The sequence below is a fragment of the Myotis nattereri genome, assembly GCF_964212035.1.
Source record: "Myotis nattereri genome assembly, chromosome: 6".
NCBI classification, from domain to species: Eukaryota; Metazoa; Chordata; class Mammalia; order Chiroptera; family Vespertilionidae; genus Myotis; species Myotis nattereri.
Window position 1 is genome coordinate 68,821,615 of NC_138081.1, and position 21,147 is coordinate 68,842,761.

At 37.2% G+C, this 21,147-nt stretch overlaps 1 protein-coding gene across 1 annotated transcript in view; it reads right to left on the reverse strand.

The window, feature by feature from the left end:
- ADGB (androglobin) overlaps positions 1-21,147 on the reverse strand; it is a gene marked incomplete at its 5' end in the record, with an annotated part of 122,874 nt that overhangs the window by 68,732 nt on the left and 32,995 nt on the right. The window contains 7 exons of the mRNA XM_081093567.1: positions 2,570-2,633; positions 3,396-3,576; positions 4,378-4,411; positions 6,551-6,680; positions 12,995-13,085; positions 16,190-16,364; positions 20,327-20,421. Coding sequence (XP_080949693.1) covers positions 2,570-2,633; positions 3,396-3,576; positions 4,378-4,411; positions 6,551-6,680; positions 12,995-13,085; positions 16,190-16,364; positions 20,327-20,421 — 770 coding nt within the window. The remainder of the gene's footprint in view (positions 1-2,569; positions 2,634-3,395; positions 3,577-4,377; positions 4,412-6,550; positions 6,681-12,994; positions 13,086-16,189; positions 16,365-20,326; positions 20,422-21,147) is intronic.

Genomic DNA, 21,147 nt, shown 5'->3' on the forward strand with positions numbered 1-21,147 from the left:
CCCCCAGCTCACTTGGTCATGGTGCTGGGACCACTAGAATCAGGAATCCTGGCCTCAGGTTACAACCAGTCCTGCCTTAAAGGCCATACTAAATGTCTTTAAGTTTGCATTCCAATAATGCTAAGAAAAAGTTATCATTTTCTCACACCATTGATGTTAAAAAAAAATCAGGGTAATGAAGAGAATCATATAGAGATATCATCATTTTATTTTACCAAGCTGGGACTTTAAAATTGAAACAATATATATTTACTATCACTTCTTAAAAATAGGATCAGCATAAAGAACAGTTGGCCATTTTTCAAACACATATACCTATAAATATATTAGAATGGTTATCCTATATAATAAAAGGGTAATATGCAAATCGACCGAACAGTGGAACGACAGGTCGCTATGATGTGCACTGACCACCAAGTGGTAGATGCTCAACACAGGAGCTAACCCCCGGGTGGCCAGTGCATTCCCACAGGTGGAGTGCCACTCAGCCAGAAGCTGGGCTGATGGCTGGCGAGTGCAGCGGTGGTGGCAGAAGCTTCTCCCACCTCCCCAGCAGTGCTGAGGATGTCCAACTGAAAGCTGCCTAAGCTTTTAGGTGGACATCCCCTGAGGGCTCCTGACTGCTAAAGGGTGCAGGCTGGGCTGAGGGAACAACCCCCCGCCCCCCCTCCCCCCGCCCAAGTGCACGAATGTCGTGCACCAGGACTCTAGTGTATACAATAAAACTGCCGTTAGTAATTAATAATGGCAGCCAACATTTATTTTCATTTACTGGCAGGCATTCTTCTAAGTATTTTACATACATTATCGCTTACCCTCCAACTTTATGGTGCAGGTCTGTTATTACTGCCATTTTACAGAGAAAAAAAAACTAAGGCAAAGAGAAGTTAAGCAACTTGCTCAGAGTCTCTCCCCAAGTGGGACGCAGATTCAAAACCAGACAGTGATGCCCCAGAGCCGCTCATCTGCTCCTCCTAAAGGCCCACCTGCGAGAACTGCACAGGCATCAACACAGTTCTCAGTTTTGCCACTTACTAGTTTGGTGATCTTGGGCAATTAACTCAACCTTGATCTGCTTTAGTTTCCCTACCTGAAAAATGATCACAATAGTCCTTTCACAGGCTTTGCTATAGGAGCTAATGCAATGAAGAGCCCAGTTCAGTGATGGCAACCGAGTAAGCGCCTATAAATGACTATCATTTTATTTTTACCAATAGTTTGAACATGGATATATTGCTAAGTTAACTGTAAACTGTATAGTACTCTCACGGCACACTCTGGGTTCAGTTATTTGCAATTATAAGTTTTGCCTACCCCATCCCCAGTCATTACTACAGATTTGAGTCTTACTTTCAGACCGGGCAGCCGGCTACAGAGCCCCTCCTGAGGAATGCTCAAAAGCTTTTCTCTGCCTGTGTTGTCATCCAATCCAAGTCAGGAAAAGTCATTGTCAAGACTCCTGACTTCCCCTTGTGCTGCCTACTTCTCCCGGAGGTGTGGGGCAAGCAACATGCCAATTTCAGAACAATTTGGTTTCCCAGAACGTGTTTCAGAGTTTTCCAAAGAATTCCCCTCAAGGTGAGATTCGTTCATTCATTCACTCAACAATATTTGATGGAGTGTAAGCCTCATGCCAGGATGGGATTCGCAATAGAACACAAAAGGGCAGCGCTCTTCTCCTAAAGATGCTGATGTTAGTTGGGTGAGAAGGTGAAGGGACCCCGAGAAGTAGTCAGGCAGTTAGAATGGAGAGAGGTCTGTGTCTTGGTGAGAATAGGTTCTACAGTGTCTGTGGAGTCAGGGAACTTGATCCAGATTTTATAGCCAGGGAAGGAGGTCAGACAGGGTCAAGGACATCCATGCTATCTATTATGAAGGATTTATAGGCATGAGTTAGATGAAAGCAATATGAATAAAGGAGGATGAACTCCCAGCCGAGGGAAGAACATGGGCAAAAATAACAACATAAACGTTAGTGAAAAGTGTGTTATGTTTTAGGAACTGCATGTGTTTCAGTAAACAATTGAAATCAAATACAGTGAATTTATTTGTGCTTCTCTTTCATATACTCACAGATCAAAATTTTCTTCATGTGAATTGATATAATAATGAACCACTACAACATAATCAGACGGATTACACTTGGGGATAAGACAGAGGTTCTCAACCTGTGGGTCGCGACCCCTTTGGGGGTTGCATGACCCTTTCACAGGGGTCGCCTAAGACCATCAGAAAACACATATATAATTACATAGTGTTTTGTGATTAATCACTATGCTTTAATTATGTTCAATTTGTAACAATGAAATTGGGGGTCACCACAACATGAGGAACTGTATTAAAGGGTCACGGCATTAGGAAGGTTGAGAACCACTGGGATAAGAGGTAGCAGAATTTTGCTTGTTATCTAGATAAGAAATAGCAGAAAACCCTAAGAATTGATTTTAAAATATACTTATGTCACAAATTTAGAAATGCTTGCTAAATTTGAAGGTATTTTTTACCAGCATGATTCTATCAAAGATTTAAGTATAAGAAGGGAAAGAGAAGAAGAGATCAGACTATTTACCTTGAATTCTGACTTTTGAAAGTTAAAGCAATATGAACTTGGTTTGTGGAAAATATATAGATTTCTGAAAAACATTATTTATAACAGGTTATTGTCATTATATTCAACGAATTACTATTACAAGTTAAATTTCTTAGATTTAATTATAGGCAGAACAAAGTAAAGACAGATGAAAGTTAAAAAATAATGACACAGAGATAAGAAAAGTGGTTGTCAGGAATAGAGAGGTGGGGAAAATAGGGAGAGGTTGAGAAAATGGTACAAACTTTCAGTTCTAAGATAAAAACGTTTGAAGATCTCATATATAACATGGTGACTATAGTGGATAACACTGGCTTGTATAACTGAAATTTACTAAGAGAGTAGAATTTAAGTGTTCTCATTTTAAAAAGGTAAATATGTGAGGTGATGAATACATTAATTAACTCGATGGGGGAGATTTTTCATGATGTATTTGTATATCAATTCAAAACCATGTACACTCTAAATACCTTAAAACTTTATTTGTCAATTATACCTTAATAAATCTAGGAAAAAATAACAACTGTATTAAATTGCCTGAAAGAGACAAAAATGACCTCAGTGAATAAACTGCTTTTATTTTAATTAAATAAGTCTTTGAGGATAAACTAAAACTGGCCTAAAAATCGGCTTGCCTCTTACTGTCCTATGTGGACAATCAGCTCAGCCATTTATCCTCCTAACAGTTTTTTTTTTAATATTATACCAACATCAGACTAATATTGACTTAACTCTTTTAAACAATAGCTAAAAATTAATACCTTGCATATCCACTATGTTAAATGCACATGAAAAATATACTTACTGAAAGCATGCATAGAAGTCTTCAAAATCTAACCATATTTCTTTAGTAACACTAGTATTCATATCTGTAATTTCCTCTTGTGATTTATCCAGTGTTACTATCAGGCTGATTAGATCTCTTTCCAAACTCAATCCGTCAACTGGATGGGATGAGTCATTCAATGCAAGGTCTATCAGTTCATCTGTGCATGGCAGAAGACAACCACAGGTCAAACCCACCTATGTTGTTAAGTATTAAGTTATCAAGACATGGAGAATTATAGAGGGCAGTTCAAAGTCTACTTTTGAGAAAACATTTACTGAGATAATCATTTACATGCAGGCCTCAGATTTGTGGAGGTCTATACAGATACATACTTTCATAACTCAACATAATTTATTAATAACACATGCATAGTAGAGTCTTTAGAAATTTCTAATTCACTTTGTAAATTTGTACACACATTCTTTAGAGATTATAAAGTTATAACAGAAATTAGCTAGCTTATGTACTTACATATTCATGTAAGAGGGGATAGCTTGGATAACAGAAGGAGAAATGAAAATTTGAAAGATTTATTAGAATCAATGTATTTCAGTAAGTGACTTAATTGCTCCTACAGTCAGTGATTCCATGATCTTATTTCATGCTCATTTGGTAAATCCACAAAATTCCTATAGACTTCTTGAACCTAAATTTGCTACCTAACACTTTTGGGGATTTGGGTTTTGGCCAAGTCTTCTTTGTTTAAGAACTAATATATTTTAGTGCTTTGATCACATCATGTGTGCATTAAAACACATAATCTTTACTTATGGGACTAATCAGATTGTCTTTTATTTTGACTTTAAGCTTGAATTAAACAAGTGAGATTATCTGATTTTTTCTAGCCCAGAGCAGATTAGCCTCATTACATAAGAAGAGACCCTGGAGAGAGGCTTCTGAGAGTCAGGAGGAGAGCTCAAAGCTGTCAAGAGGCAAAGTCTTGAGAAGATTCACTTACCTTTTCCGTGTATAACTTGTGAGTAAACATTACCCTGTGAATTTAAAAAAAGCACATTAAGAAACCATTTATAAACAAAACATTATAGTTCTAAAGCATCACAGTTTTTAAAACTTAATATAGTCTTTTAAACATTAGAATATATTTCTTAAAATACTAAAGCATACAGTAAAACAGAGAATTTTTTTAACCTTAAAATTCAAGAGGTCGATTTAATTAAATAATTTCTTGAGGATTTAAATTTGACATTAAAATACAGAATATCTGAGGGCATTCCATGATTTAATTTTATAATAAAAGTTAAATTAAAACAATAATATCCCTAAGTAGATAGATATATATATCTCAGTATGAGGCAACTGTTATTAACACAGATCGAATATAATGATGTTATAATAGGCAATTAGTGGACAGATTATAAAAAAAACTGGTTTCAAATTATAAAAATGATTCCTCAAAATTTTAACAGGGAAAGTAAGTTGAATTCACATTTACAACTTATTTTCTCTCAAACACAATTAAAATAAGTATGGAAGTTAAAATGGTGTAAATTTGTACATACTGATGATGGGTAATGTCAACAATATTTTGGATAATGTAAAGTAGATGGAGGTGATAATATAATAGCGATAACTGAATAACTAAGTGCTAGTGAGAAAGAAGCCCAGCGGAGCCTCAGGACACCAGAAACAATTAGCAGGTATCTGAGAAATAGAGAAAAGAGATATGGGCTGAAAACTCAGAAAGGGGTTGATATCTATATAAAGAATAGATAAATCTTCACTTCTCTCTAATCCATTTAACATCTATCCTGCTTCTGCCTGAACAAGACCCTAGAAATTGCTACATGTGAAGAAATTACATGAGAAACCTTCAGATCTGGGTTCACAGATACTGTGGGAAGCAGCAGAGTCTACAATGTAGAGAGGAAGTTCACATACTCAACCTTAATAGTCAGTAATCCTGTGCTGCTTGGCTTCAATAACAATGGATAAGTGCATGCCAATCCCTGTGACCCCATTGCCCCCCAGGAGAGCAATTAGAGGACCCTCAACTGGATAAACTGACCAGAGTCCAGGGAAATCTGATATTTGGAACTAATCCCACCTTCAAAGGAAGCTCATTCATCCCCAATTATCCTGAACTGAAGCTTCCAGTTGACAAGGTCTATCAATGTCATTAAGTTGCTTCCAATGGATAGCTCTTTAATGTCATAAATTCCGTAAGTGCATATGTACAATAAAGTGTGTCACAAGACAATTGAGGAAAGAAGGCTATAGTGCCTTCCCGTTTCCTATCAAAAATACTCAACTAATACACAGAAAGAGATGATTTGCTTTCATTGTATGTTAAAATTTTAGAAAATTGACAAAGGAAGCCATGACATATAAAAGTTTACCACCTCTGGAACTAAAAAAACTCTTGCGCATGTGTACAGGGACATTCAAGAATAGCCCTGGCCCTAACCAGTTTGACTCAGTGGATAGAGCATCAGCCTGTGGACTGAAAGGTCCCAGGTTCGATTCCAGTCAAGAGCATGTACCTTGGTTGCAGGCACATCCCCAGTAGGAGGTGTGCAGGAGGCGGCTGATCGATGTTTCTCTCTCATTGATGTTTCTAATTCTCTATCCCTCTCCCTTCCTCTCTGTTAAATATCAATAAAATATATATTTTTTAAAGAAGCAATGGATATGGTCGGTACCACTGTGAAAGTTATACATTAAATGTCTTTGACCAGTGAAATGAGTGAACAGTGACCATGTGGCAAAATAAATGCATCTCATTAACGAGGTTCAGTGAATGAAGGCCCAGGAGAATGAATGCAAGAGTCCATTTAAGCACAATTATCTAACAATTAAACCAAGATACACATGGCTTATAAATGTTCAGATAATTGGAAAATTAGAAGTGTATGGAGTTAATTAATGCCAAACTCTGAGTGGCAAATACAACTCAGAAGGGAGACACATAGGGGACTTTTTGTAAGCGATGAATATTCATTTTGCTAATATAGGTGATGGATGCATAAGTTATAAGAAGCTTCTTGTAACAGCATTCTTTATTCTGTTCAGATGCATGTTACACATCTTTTTTTATGTAGAATATATTTCACAATGGAAGAAACATCTATTATAATTAAGAACTGGGTCAATAGTAAGAGTAGCATAGTTACCGGAGATGTAGTTCCTGTCACTTGACTTACTTCTGACTGGGTACAGGTTGTGCTCTCATCATTTTCAGGAAGGGAAGATAAACCAGATGCTGGAGGCATCCCTTTCTTAATAAAAGATTGTACGAAACGACTAATGGAAAGCAAAAACAAACTTGTTATCTTATCTCTTCTTTAATGTTACTGATAAACAATTGCAGTTTTTATTGCAATATAATTGGCATATAAGATAATATTAGTTTCAGTTATAATTAGAAATTTGTATATATTGTAAAATGATTGCCACAAATCTAGTTAACTTTCATAGCCACACATACTTATGATTTTTTCTTGTGATCTACTCTCTTAGTAACTTTCAAATATATACAGTGTTATTAACTACATTCACCATGTTACACATTTTGCCTCCATGACATTTATTTTATAACTGCAATTTCGTACCTTTTGACCTCCTTTACCCATTTTGCCCACCCACCAATCTAACCAACCTCTGCACTAAGTTCTCTGTACTTATGATTTTATTTTTGGAGGTTTTCTTTTCTTTTTTCTTTTTTTGTTGCTGTTTGTTTCTTTGTTTTAAGACTTCATATATAAGTGAGCTCATATGGTATTTGTCTTTCTCTGTGACTTATTTCACTTAGCACAATACCCTCAAGATCCACCCATGTTGTTGCAAATGGCAAGATTTCCTTATTTATGATTGTTGAATAATGTTTCATTATATATTAACTAACTGAAGTTTGTCAACAACGAATGTTATGATTTTGTTCATTTCATCATTGTCATTCTTTTACAAACAATCATATTTCTTTCCTGTCAACAACATTAAACTTCTTTTATAAGACCAAAGAAATATCCTCTATCAGCACTATTTATTTTAAAACAACAGCTATCAAGTTTGAATGTCGATGAACAGAACATAGGAATTTGACCACATTTAGAATTGATTTACCTAAGCATCAGTTATGTATGAGGGAAATAGAGCTCAGAGTCAGATTTAATTATGAGTGATGAGCACTCAAGCTAATAACTGAAACATCCATAGTAACTACCCAAGTTTATAGTATTTCCTTTCAAGTACCTAATTGCAGATATGACTCCAAATCATCATTGCATAGTGAGACATTTATAAGCTCAATAAAAAGACATTTGTTTTAGTATATATGTATACATATATGTTTTTAGGTGTGTTCAAAGATAAAATTAAATTCATGTATACAGACTTCCTAAAAGTTTTGATTTTTTTTCCTTGCCAGTGTTCAAGAAAACTTCAATCCCCCTGATTCCACACGTCTCTGAGTTCCCTGAAGCTGCCACTAGAGGGCAGAACACGCATATTTATTAGGCTTCCATTCTGACAAACAAGGCCAGTGGGTGAGTCTGGCTTGTTGCAGCACAGGGTCTGTTCCAATGAATAGCAATAGTGGTAGCAGTCACTTTCAAGGGCTTGGGGAAAAAGGCTTGCTTTTATGTTGACCTGAGAACTGAGATTTCTACAGCAAAGTGGGAGAAGGGACATTACATTCAGATGGGATGAAATGCCATTCACGTTATCTTCGTGTTTGCATCTGATAGCTAAAGCAAATACGCTAGCAAATTCGTAACAGTTTCAAGTGGTGAACAGGCTAGTTGAATTCAATCAAGTGTTAGTCACCTGGACTTGGGTTATAGAAGTTAATATACCTTAATCAGGTCATAAAGCTGAAAGGAGGCATAGGAAGATCAAGAAAGAAAGTAGATTGAGGAATTCTGGTTATAAAAGAAACCTGTTTGTGGTCCCTGTTGACACAGGGATTTTAGATTCTCTCATAGAGATTTTAGGTGATGGCAAAACCTATGACATGAGTGTCAGAGGTGACACGCGAACTCATTTTTTGGGTTGATTTTTTCTTTGTTAAATGGCCCTTAAATATATAAAATAAATATCAAAAATATAAGTCTTTGTTTTACTATGGTTGCAAATATCAGAAATTCTCTATATGTGACATGGTACCAGAGTTAGGGTTTTTCAAAATGCTGACATGCCGAGCTCAAAAGGTTCGCCATCACTGTTTTAGAAGTCTGGGTGGCATTCTGAACCGTGAGAAAATTTTTCTCAGTGGTTTTCAGCCTCGGTTCTTACAATCTACAAAATATCTGACTAATATGCATTCTTAAGGTCCCCATTCTAATTATATTTAAGCCATTAATCAATTTAAAAAATTTGGTGATGTTTCTCATTGCACCCAAAAATTTAGGGCCAAATTTGGAGGAAGCAAAGTTACTAGAAGCAGACAATATTGAGCATTGATAAAACAATAATCGGAACTGTGAAAGCAAAATTAAAACTACAACTAAACCAACCAAACAAACACATTCCAGAAAAGGCTGGTCGTCTGGGGCCATTGAGTGTTGGGTTAAGTAGTTTCTTGAAGTCCCTCCGACATAAGAAAAACAGCAGAGCAACAATACTCAGTATGATTCATTTAGATAAGGAAACCTTAGAGTTTGCTCTACTTAGGAAGAAAAGACATTGTATAATATATTCATAACATAAACAAATAGGTGACATAACACGAGTTTTTTTATCAAATTAATGACAACAATGATGATAGCATTTGTGTCATTTATATTATACTATTAGTTAGGACTATTTCTGTCCCAAAATGGCAGGAAGTCTAATTCATTGGTAGAATTGGTAGAAAAAGCAGCCACATTGGCTTTTGTAACTGAAAAGTCTAACAGGAATGGAAAATAATTTATACAATATTCTCTTTACCTGTCTAGAAATCTAATAGGTATATAATTGTTAAATATATAAAGATCTGATACATAGAAAGACAGTGAAAAACTGAGGCATATTGCTTTAATAGCTTCACAGGTTAATCCTTTTTGGGGAAGAACTGTATTCATTTAGGAAACATCTTGGCAGAACACACTACTTGCTAGATCAAGGAGTAAGGGAAGGGTGAGGTAAGAAGTGGTTTGAGAACACCATCTGTGAGGAGGCAGCACAAAACCAAAACGGAAGGCTAGCCTGCTCTCTGAATGAGAGCTGAAGAGATGGAGAGAGACCAGCCTGAGGAGAAGATGGACAAGACTATGCAACATGGCGAGAAGCTTGGAGACTATGGAGAATGGTGGCCGATGGGATTTCCCAATAGTAGAGTGACTGAACTATTTAAAAGCTGGAGTATCTAATCCTCTCTTTTAATTAACTGGGTTACTCAAATGGGACCAAAATATAATATTTCCCTCAACCTATCCTTACTTTCCATGTACCATTAAAAAGTCTGCTGGATGCACAAATTTGGGAGTATTTTTCTTGTTCGTTTTGCTTTTGTTTGGTTGATTCTAAAGGATAAGAACTAGAGGATAATTAAGGTAAAGTGAGTTCTGGATCCGATGGGTAAGGAGCAGAGAGGAGAGAACAGCCATGGCAGGTGAAATGCAAATGAGGGTGCGGGAGAAGCAGGGAATCACAACCAGAGTTACACATCCAGTTCAAGACACCAAACTGAACACAAATGTATTGCACTCCTCCCACCTACAACCCCACTGGGATCTCAGAAGAAATAAAAGCAAAATCATACAGAACTGGCAAAGTAGAGGTGCCATAATTAGAACAGTAACACATTCCTTAGAGCAGTGGTTCTCAACCTTGGCTGCACATTAGAATCACCTGGGAATCTTTTTAAAATCCTGATTTCTGGGCCTCATCCTCCGGAAATTCTGTTTCTTTGTTATGGGGTGAGGCCTGTGGGAAACTGATAATAGGGTTGAGCCTCGGACTGACCTGCTGGCAAAGTCACAAACAAGTCCCAGCTTAGAGGGCTCAGTCCTCTTAGCATAATTAGGCTTGACCTTATAACACTCCCCAGATCTTACCTGAGAAGCTAATGGGCTGAGGGAAGTGCAGGGAGTGTAAACATGATCAAAACAGGTGAAACTCACAAGAACTGTAACTATGGTAACCACTGCATTGTTTACCTCAGACTATAAAAGGTCGGTGCGGACTGAACATGGGTGGAAGTCCTTCCTCTTGAGTTGGACTTACCCGCCTGGTCCCCCAATGTTTCCAAATTATCTCTTGTCTTTTCTATTTCATTTGTGTGCGGCTCCTCTTCCAGATATTGAACCCTGAACCACGCGGGACGTGGAGGGAAACATTTATGACAAGGCCACAACATTAGTAACAAAGAAACAGAATTTCCGGAGGATGAGGCCCAGAAATCAGGATTTTAAAAAGATTCCCAGGTGATTCTAATGTGCAGCCAAGGTTGAGAACCACTGCCTTAGAGACAGATAAGAACAGGTTGACAGCAAAACCCAACAAAGCAGAGAACCCCAAATCCCATTAGGACAAAGGGGAGGGCACCCGAAGTCTGTGAGCTTACCCTGGAGCCTCTCTGGTTGAATTTTAAACTGGAGGCAGCAGAGGCCAGGGGAAGACATGGACAACGGGGCAAGAAATGATGGAGAGGTGAGGTAACTCTCCAATCACCTCCTCAGCAATTGACTGGAACTTTTGGCCTCAGGTAAAGCCTCCATTGCAGCTTTGAAGTGCAGCTCTGAATTAGGTTATCTGTGGGTGATCCAGGGAGAGAAGCCAGGCAGGCCCTCACATACTATACTTCCGACAGGGAGATGAGGAGCCATGACATTTACAAAGAGAGCCACCTGTATCACAGGCCGGTGGCAAGTTCTTCCACCGCCTGCGCAGTCATTGCCATCAAGGCTTCATGCGGGGTTCTAATTCTTTCTGCAAAATAGGCTCGTGGAGGGGCAACCATAGCACTTGGGACATACCTTTGTTATGACAATTATACTTTATTACAATTATTTCCTTATCCATACAGCTTCCCCAGGAGTTGACATCTCTGTGGGCCAGACAGTGTGCTGTCTTCCTATTTTCAAGTGAAATATAGTGCCTTGTTGTAGTTTTCTATGTTTGCTGGGTTGCTGAGACAATAATTTATTTTCTCACTGCTCTGGAGGTTGTCAGTCTGGGGTCAGAGTGACGACATGGTCAGTTTCTAGTGAGAACACCCTTCCTGGATGGCAGACAGCTACCTTCTAGCTGTGCCCTCCCATAACCTTTCCTCAGTGGATGGAGAGAGAAAGAGAGAGAGAGAGAGAGAGAGAGAGAGAGAGAGAGAGAGAGAGAGAGAGAGAGGAGAACTCTGTCTCCTATGAGGGCGCTAATCTTATGATCTCATTTAACCACACTTCCTTAGAGGCCCTATCTCCAAAAACAGCCACACTGGGGTCAGTGCTTCAGCATCTGAATGTTAGCAGGGCTTAAACATTCAGCCCATAACACTCACACATAAAAAGTAAGAAAGAGATGTTTGTTAATTAAGTAGATTAGTGAAATCACAAGCTGTACAAGATCCAAGAACTATCCTCTACTATATTTTATACATATATTTCACCTTTTCATTAAATTAATATTTTTCAAAATGCTCCCATTTGGTGTTATTTTTAACCACACAAACGACAAAATACTTTTTCGAGAGCAAGATGCATTTGTGGGAAAGAATGTAACATCCTTCATTTCTCCCAAGAAGACATACAAACAGCCAAGAGGTACATGAAAAGATGTTCAACCTCACTGGCAATCAGGTAAATGCTAATTAAAATACAATGAGATACCACTTTACACCAGCCAGAGTAGCCATTATCATCAAGGCAAGCAACAACAAGTGCTGGAGAGGTTGTAGAGAAAAGGGGACCCTCATTCACTGCTGGTGGGAATGTAGACTGGTACAACCACTATGGAAAGCAGTCTGGTGATTCCTCAAAAAATTAAAAATACAGCTACCATATGACCCAACAATCCCACTCCTGGGTATATACCCCCAAAACTCAAAATCATTTATATGCACCCCTATGTTCATTGCAGCATTATTCTCGGTGGCCAAGAGTTGGAAACAGCCAAAGTGCCCTACGATAGAGGACTGGATAAAGAAGATGTGGTATACATACACAAGGTAGTACTACATGGCCATAAGAAAGGGTGAAACAGCATCATGTACAACATGGATGGACCTTGAGAACATTATGCAAAGTGAAATAAGTCAAACAGAAAAAGCTAAGAACTATATGATTTAACTCATATGTGGAATATAAAACTGAAACTTATGAACACAAACAGCAGTGTGGTGGTTGCAAGAGGGAGGGGGGTGGGGGAAGAAAGGGATCTTAATATGAGGTGACAGGAGATTTGACTTTGGGTGGTGGGCACATGGTCCTACGTACAGATTTTGTAAATTAGTAATCCACACATGCAACCTATATGTTCATGTTGAGTAATGTCACCCCAATAAAAGTAAAAAATAAAATGTAAAATAAATAAATAAATAAATAAATAAATAAATAATAAATAAATAAATAAATGGCTTTGAAAAAAAAAACATAAGTAAAATCCATTCTTAAATTTTAAAAAAAGGAATGTAACATACTTACGTTTCTGTTGGAATTGTAAAGGGAGTCATTCTAAAATTCAAGAATGGACTTGATATTTCAAGAAACTGTTCAGGCTTCTTTTGTATTATTTCTGAAGAGAAAAAAGCAGTGTGATGTTCTTTTTCTCCATCTTCTAAGATTACATGTAATACTAATTACTTTACTATTTACCCATCAAATTTCAATAGAGTGAAATAGGAATGTCCTAGGATACATAAGGTCGTTTTTCTTAAAAAAAAGAAAAAGAAAAGAAAAGAAAAGAAAAGGTAAAAAGCTTATCAGTCATGCCAATATGAGATTCTTTAGCTTACTCCTCAGTTGCTTTTCAGGTTTGCAGCATGAAACAATGGAGTGTCAATGGAGAACATTAGCAATGGCTTTTGGAGTTATTACTTGGCATTTGCTATTTCAAGTACAGGAGTGGCTTTCTATAAAAGTCTTTTACTAAAAATAAGAAAAGGTGTTCTCTTGGCTAACCCCTGCGCAATCGCTTAGGACATGAAAAGGAAACGTGGACTAAGTCAGGGAAGTAGTAGTGGAAGAACAGAAACGTAACAAAGTGAAGGTCATGAGCAGCAAAGAAAGCAGGAGGTCGAGAAAGGACATGTGGATGTTCCTAGGAATGTAAAGCTAACCTCGAAGGAATTCTCAGTGGACACGGGACACAGACTATGCACTGGCCTGGTGAACACTGAAATTAAACATTAAGGAAGGTTATTCTAACAGAGGCTACTAGAACGGCGAAGGGATGCCCACTGGAGAGAAACTGAAGCTTTGACACATACACATGACTTTTCTGTGCTTGCTCTGGGGTAGCCTCTGAAATGCTCTCTCTCTATTTCCTGTTAGTTTTCACCCTAAACATTAAACCCAATTGAAAGGAGAAAGACAATTATGTGTAAGCCTCGAGGTGGGACACTGTGACTATGGAATCCCACGATTCCTTAATTTTTTTGACCAGCTTACAAAAGCAGTCACTCACATAGAATTACACAACAATCAGTAGTGAAATAGAAAATATCTATATGTTTAATATTTTCCTTTCATTTAGCAATTCCTTGATGATCTGGATGAACAGTGATTTTAAATGTGTCTCTGTGCATTTAACGAAAATATTGTGTTTAAAGATAAAAGAGTTTCTTTCCTTTCCAGTGTCTGATGGCACTTTTCGGCACCAATAGCCCATTGCAGAAACAAAAGAAATGTAAAGAGATGACTAACACAATCAAGCAGGAGGTAGAGAGGCAGATAGGCCTAAATAAAGAACAAATTGACCATTTCTCCTCTCCACCCAAACCAGACATTTCTTTATTCTTTGTTCTTTCTTGGCAAGAATAAAACATTTGTGCTAGAGAAGTCTTTGCTACCAGCTGTACTGGCTGTATGAATGTAGGCAGAAAGTAAATGTGAAGAAAATGACATGGCTAGCAGTTGCTATTTATATTTTTTAAATGTGGAAACTATGGTTGGAAGTAGGAGGTGAGGAATAGGTATATATTCCAATGCATGTGGCTATTGCAGATTTAGGACCCTGAGTACCACTGAGATGTTTGTATTACACTGTGACTGAGGTGTGCAATGAAGGATCCTGTCACCTGCAATGAAGGATCGGTGATGCTTGAGTTGGCACCGGGAGCGACACCAAGCATCACCGCCAGTAGAGGTACAAACCATGGTACATGGGATCAAAGGCTTGAAGCATATTGACAAGCTTCACAGGGATGCCTTCTGTAAACCTGCACTTGGTATGTTCACTGTGGCTTTGGCTTTCTTGTTCCTTCAGGTGACAGGCCTGTGAACACAGCCCCTAATGTAACCTCTGGGATGTGAAGTACTGTGGAGGGGTGAATGCACTTAGATAATGATGAGGTCTTAGAAAAGACAAAAGTAGAAAACGCAAAAGCAAGAAAATGAACACCAAAAATGACAAAAGCTGTTGTTATTATTAAACATAATTTAAGTTTGTTTAATAATAACACATAACACATATAACATAGCACTCCAGTTTTTTATCATCCTTCATAAAAAACCACAATTGCTAAAGTCACTATGGAAAGGCTCTGTTCGCTGAAACATTAATTATGAGTTATTCTGGTAGGTCATAATTTTTAAATTATTAGTGCTTTTTTTGTTTTAATTCCATCTCCTTATGTTTGTGCTTCTACTTTAAAATTGACTTTTCAATTACTATTTCATTTCTTCTCTTGCCATCTTCATCTCTCTCTCATTCAGTTAATGTGCATGGAAAAAAACTTGTAAAGAAAAATATTGAAGAAGTGAAAAATTTGGCATGGGTTGTGAGGAATTTAGCAATGAGCTGAGAGAATAACAACAGGGTGGGAACGGTTCCCCTGCCCCTCTCAGCCAGTGTGCATCTATTTCTGAGGACGAATGCCACTCCTTAGGTGGCTCTATGATAAGGTGAACACAGGAGGGTATCCAGGACAAAAGTCCGATTCCTATAGAAGTTATAAATAGAAACCAGTTATTTCAAAGGTTATGTCCTACAGGGTAACCTAGAGTGATTTCCATATTAGAAATTCCACTGTAGTAGTTTAACCTATGCTACCCAAGTTTCTGTATTATTTACTACAAACCACTTTTCTATCACAATAATAATCATAATGGCCTTAATATAGCAGGTCAGTTTATGCATAGAACAAATTGCCGTATCTTTTTATGAAGAATTAATCCTTTAAAGATATAAAATTTAATGACAAGCATGTATTATATAAATATATATATATATACATATATATATATATATATATATATATATATATATATATATTACATTCAATATTATTTTGTATGTTTCAGGTATACCACATACTAGTGGTTAGATAATCATATACTTTACAAAGGAGACATAAAATTCAATGAAGGCTTTAGGCATAATGTTGGGTTGTTTGCGTTAATATACATCTTTCTTTTTTTTTTTAAATTGATTTCAGGGAGGAAGGGAGAGGGAGAGAGAGATAGAAACATCAGTGATGAGAGAGAATCATTGATCAGCTGCCTCCTGCATGTGCCCTTGACCAGAATCGAACCTGGGACCCTTCAGTCCATAGGCCAATGCTCTATCCACTCAGCCAAACCAGCTAGGGCAACACAACTTTCATTACAAATGAAACTATGAGACTTGCATACAGAGTGACGTTGATTGGAAAGACTTTCAGACAATGGACACCATACCTTGAGGTTCAGCTGTTATCACAGTTTCCCTTTTTAGACGAATGAGTTTCCAGGCAGGCACTGGTGGTGGTTTCGGTGGTGCTATAAGTGGGCAGGACCTGGTTCTGGTGACCAGCACGGGATGGCTGCAGATGTGGGACAGGCCATATTCTCTGAGCTTCTCAGCAGAAGTGGTCTAACAGGTAGAAGGCAGATTTAAAAGGATGCTTGCCATTGCCTCATGCATTTAAAACAATACTACTTTTGCCATTATAGAAATACTGCCACCATTATAGAGATGTAGTGGTAATAATGGAAAAAAAATAAGCACCCATATTACTACGTCTCTTAGCATAAGCACTATTACCTTTTGCGTTTTTAACATCTCTTCATTTTTCTGTGGCCCCATTTCCTTATTTACAAAATGAGACTCAAGAACTATAAGCTACTTTTGAGTTCTAAAAGTTTGATTCTATGAGATTGTGAAAATCTTAGTACATTGGTTTTAGTCCAAAGTAATCAATTGGGGTATTTATAGATTTAAACTTTAATACAGGTACTTAATATGTAGTGTGTGTGTGTGTGTGTGTATGTGTGTGTGTGTGTCCAGCAATAGCTACAGAATGTTCATAAAATCTACTGCACTGAGTGTCTGGGGATAATCAGTTGCCTTGTCCACAGTTTATGCCCTCGCCTGCAAACAGCAGTTCCCCACAGGAAATCCCCGTGGTCCCTCTGACAATGGAGCCATTCATAGGACAGAGGAGAGAGTCTGCCCTGTATCCTGCCAGAGCAAGTAGATTCCCAAACAGATGATGCTTCCCGTATTCCACCGTTCAGATCTCCTGAAGCCACTCGGCTTTGGAGCAATTCCGAATAATACTGAAGCAGAACTTCAGTTAGTGACTGATGGCTGAGATAGGTCATAAGAACTCAAGAAGAATGTGAAGATGAAAGGAATTTACATTGTAGCCAAATTCTGATGCTCACAGTCTAAATGTTGAAACTGTTAAAATAAAATAAAATATTAACTACATTAAAGTCAGTTTTACCAGTAACTGTTACTCTCCTGGCGATTTTGCATCATTGATCTCTATGGGAATAGAAATGCCTGAAAATGTAAATTTATAAAGCTGTCGTTAGGACCAGAAGCCCACCTTTCAGGCTACTCCAAATCATTGCCTCGGCTAGAACATGCCTTGCTCTTGTGACTCTCTCTATAGCTCAATCTAAACTTCAGGGAGACACCAAATAGGGAGGGGGTGGGGCATCTGTAAGATAGGACAGTTCCTCCTGAATCCAGAGATTAGTTAATCATTGTAACAATAATTGTAAGGAGTCCATCCGGGTGCTATTGAGTCCAGGTGAGCCATTAAAAGTGTTATAAAAATTCAAAATAAAGAGACAGTGATTTTTTTAAAAAAAGGACTAAATAAAAAATAAAACTGTCACATCCACTTAATCTTTTGTGAAATGTTAGTAATTTATTGAAAAAAAAATCAGAAACTCTGGAATTATGCCTAATAGTAGCTTAAAAATGACTTTTATGCATGTTCTAAAGTTTAACTTTTTTCCTAGTTTTAACCTGTCAAATTTTAGAAATTTCCCAATACTTTAAAGTAATTCTTTTCATGGGAACTTATAAAAGTTATGACTGCTATTAAAAAAGATAATGCCTCAGTTATTGTAACAAAAATTATATTGCTACAGAATCTACATTGAAGTAATATCAAAAATAGAAAACATACTCCCAGTGGTCTTTATAAACTGCATATTTCTAAGATAGTTTACTATTCATAAAATTTAGTGCAAATCTCAATCCCTTCTAACAATTTCAACCAAAATTGTAGTCTATTTACTTTCTGTTTTGGAGCTGTCAAACATTACAAAACAAAACAATTTAAAATATTTTGAAAGTGTAAGTTATTGTGTGAAATAATTAAGTTTGATATTGGTACATATTGCATTGTTTGAATAATCTGCAAAAGTACTCACTAGCCGGATTTAAGGTATGTAAGCCAATTTCTCATGCTTCATTTTATTGCTAGCACACAATATTGCTGAATGATGTAAGGTAATGCTATTAGTAGTTATAGTTTGATGTTGAGAAGCTTTGTTAAAGGATCTCAAGTTTCCTTTGATTAGAATTAGGGACAGAGAGGAATTTAGAATAGTGAAACAGTCTAATGCAGCAGTCTCAACCTGTGGGTTGCGACCCCTTTGGGGGTCAAACGACCCTTTCACAGGGGTTGCCTAAGACCATCGGAAAACACATATATAATTACGTATTGTTTTTGTGATTAATCACTATGCTTTAATTATGTTCAATTTGTAACAATAAAATTGGGGGTCACCACAACACAAGGAACTGTATTAAAGGGTCGCGGCATTAGAAAGGTTGAGAATCACTGTTCTAATGAAATGCTAACTAGGCACTTAAGAATATTTAAAAATAATTAATGAATTGAAGTTTCCTTGCCCATAAGACCCTTTCACTCCCTTTTCCCAGCCCACCTCAAATATTCCAAAAGTAGGGTTTGAGCAGATGGGAGAGGCCTTTTTAGGACCCATTTAAATAAAACTAAATGCGTTTAGAATACCCAAGAGCAAGAAGATGGGGAAAATGTGGGATGCTCATGGCACATTTTTCCTTCCCAAGTTTTGCTGTCTTTTCTGTATTCTGGACCAAAAAAATATAAGGTATTTTCTTTATTTTATATGTTGGGCTCATTATCTTTGGGGCTATAAATTTTATCAATGTACTCCATTGAACAAAATTCCATTAGAACAGATATTTTTTTCCAGTAGATTTATCTTTAAGACATTACACCTCCATTGAATTTTGATTTTTACCAGGAGAACTAGACCATCCTAGTGGGTAATATAAAATAATTAGCAGTCAGGTTAGGAAAACTGTGAGAGTACAGACAGTTCATTACAGCCTTGAAGTTCATTTAATTACTGCTACAGACACTGGGCTAATTCCTGAGCCTCGAGTCCCTGAAGCTATTGTCAGGAGGAATAATAATTCTCTTTCTGTCCTGACTCCCTTTCACTTCTCAAGTTGCCTCTAAGATGTTTCCCTTGCCATCTATTCAACCTGTAGTCAGTTCCCTGAACCCAGTGGGTTCTCCTTCACTTCAGGCTTTCCTCTGCTTTGAGCATTTTTTTATTTATTAGGCTAACTTCTTAAGGCCACAGCTTAAGCATTTCTTCTTTGGGAAGACTTCTGTAGCCAACCATTAGACAGGAAGATGTGTTTCTGCTCTGTGTGCCATATTCAGTTTCCCATCCACTCAGTCACTCATCCAACTCATTATTTGAACACCATCACTACCATAGGCCAGGCACCTCAGGGGCTCTCAGAGCAGTTTTCTAACTTCATTGCTGTAGTTTGCTTGTCTGCCTTACTCATTAGACAAAATGTTCTGGGGGCAGAGAGGTGGGAGGCACTTTGTTAATCTTGTTCATCATGCTCAGAGCCTAGCTCATTCGAGTAACAATAAATATCTGTTGAATTAATGAATAAATGTCATTTTTTTCATGTTTTAAGTTCAAAACTTAACTTTGTGCTTAAATGTTAGTTTTTAAGGAGGATGGCCAGAAAGAAGTTCACAGGGATTCTTTTGAGACCTTTTCTTTTGGTAATGCCTTCACCCATCCTTACATTTTTCAGCTTTAAAAGTGTTTAAGTGGTTCCTCTACTTGAGACCATGGACTCCAAAAGCATGGCTCATACTGTTTTGTAGCCCTTGGTGTTGGAGCATTTAAATCTCTCGGAAATATCTAAGATAGCACCTTAGTCAGTGCCATAAAAAAAGAAATTAAAAACAACCAACCGAACAAACAACAAACTAGGGCTGAGATGGCCTATTAAGAACTTCACAAGAGGCTCAAGTTGGAGGGAGGGCTGGGAAGCACACTTAGATGTACCCATGCCAAAGTGAATTAACTTTGAATTAAAGCAGAGAAACTGGTACTATATATTCATAATGGCACATTATGTCCTATTAGCTTGACGACATTGCCCTTGTTGCATGGCAGACTTTTACAGGAAGGAGTGGTTTCTATTTAAACCCAGATATGCCTTCTATCACAAGAAGTAATCACACACACAAACCATAAATGATACTGTGCCTCCCGGACATGAGTACTCACCATCGTCTCTAGTGAAAAGATCCTCTTTTCAAACAAATAGAGAGGAATAAAGGTAGCATATACAACCATGTGAGGGGACTGCATTCCTGAAGAACCTGCAAAAGCAAGCATATATGGTGTCCTAATGGGTCTGTCAGTAGTTCATTACAAAATTCCTTAATGAATATTAAGATAGAATTAAAGGTTAAAAAATTAGGATTAAAGATAATTCCTCATCTTTGCTGGTGAAAAATAGATAAGTGATTCTAAATTTTTTAAATAAATATGTGCATTCATTTTATAGAATATCTCATTAATTTTACCTTCATCATAGTACCATTTAGTTGCTTAAAAATCATTTTATCTCACTGTAAAAATGTTATCACATAGACCAGTGATGGCGAACCTATGATACGCGTGTCAGAGGTGACACGCGAACTCATTTTTTTGGTTGATTTTTCTTTGTTAAATGTCATTTAAATATATAAAATAAATATCAAAAATATAAATCTTTGTTTTACTATGGTTGCAAATATCAAAAAATTTCTATATGTGACATGGCACCAGAGTTAAGTTAGGGTTTTTCAAAATGCTGACACGCCAAACTCAAAAGGTTCGCCATCACTGACATAGACTTACTAGTCACCAGTCAATCTAACTTAGGATGGTCTACAAATAATTATGTTCAAATGAATGATTTTAACATTGTGACATTTCTTAGCTTTCATAGCTAAAAAAATCTTTATTTTGAATTTAAAGAAGTACAGGAGTTTTCATGTCATTTCATGGCCCAGTGGTTGAGCATCGACACATGAACCAGCAGGTCATGATTCAATTGCCAG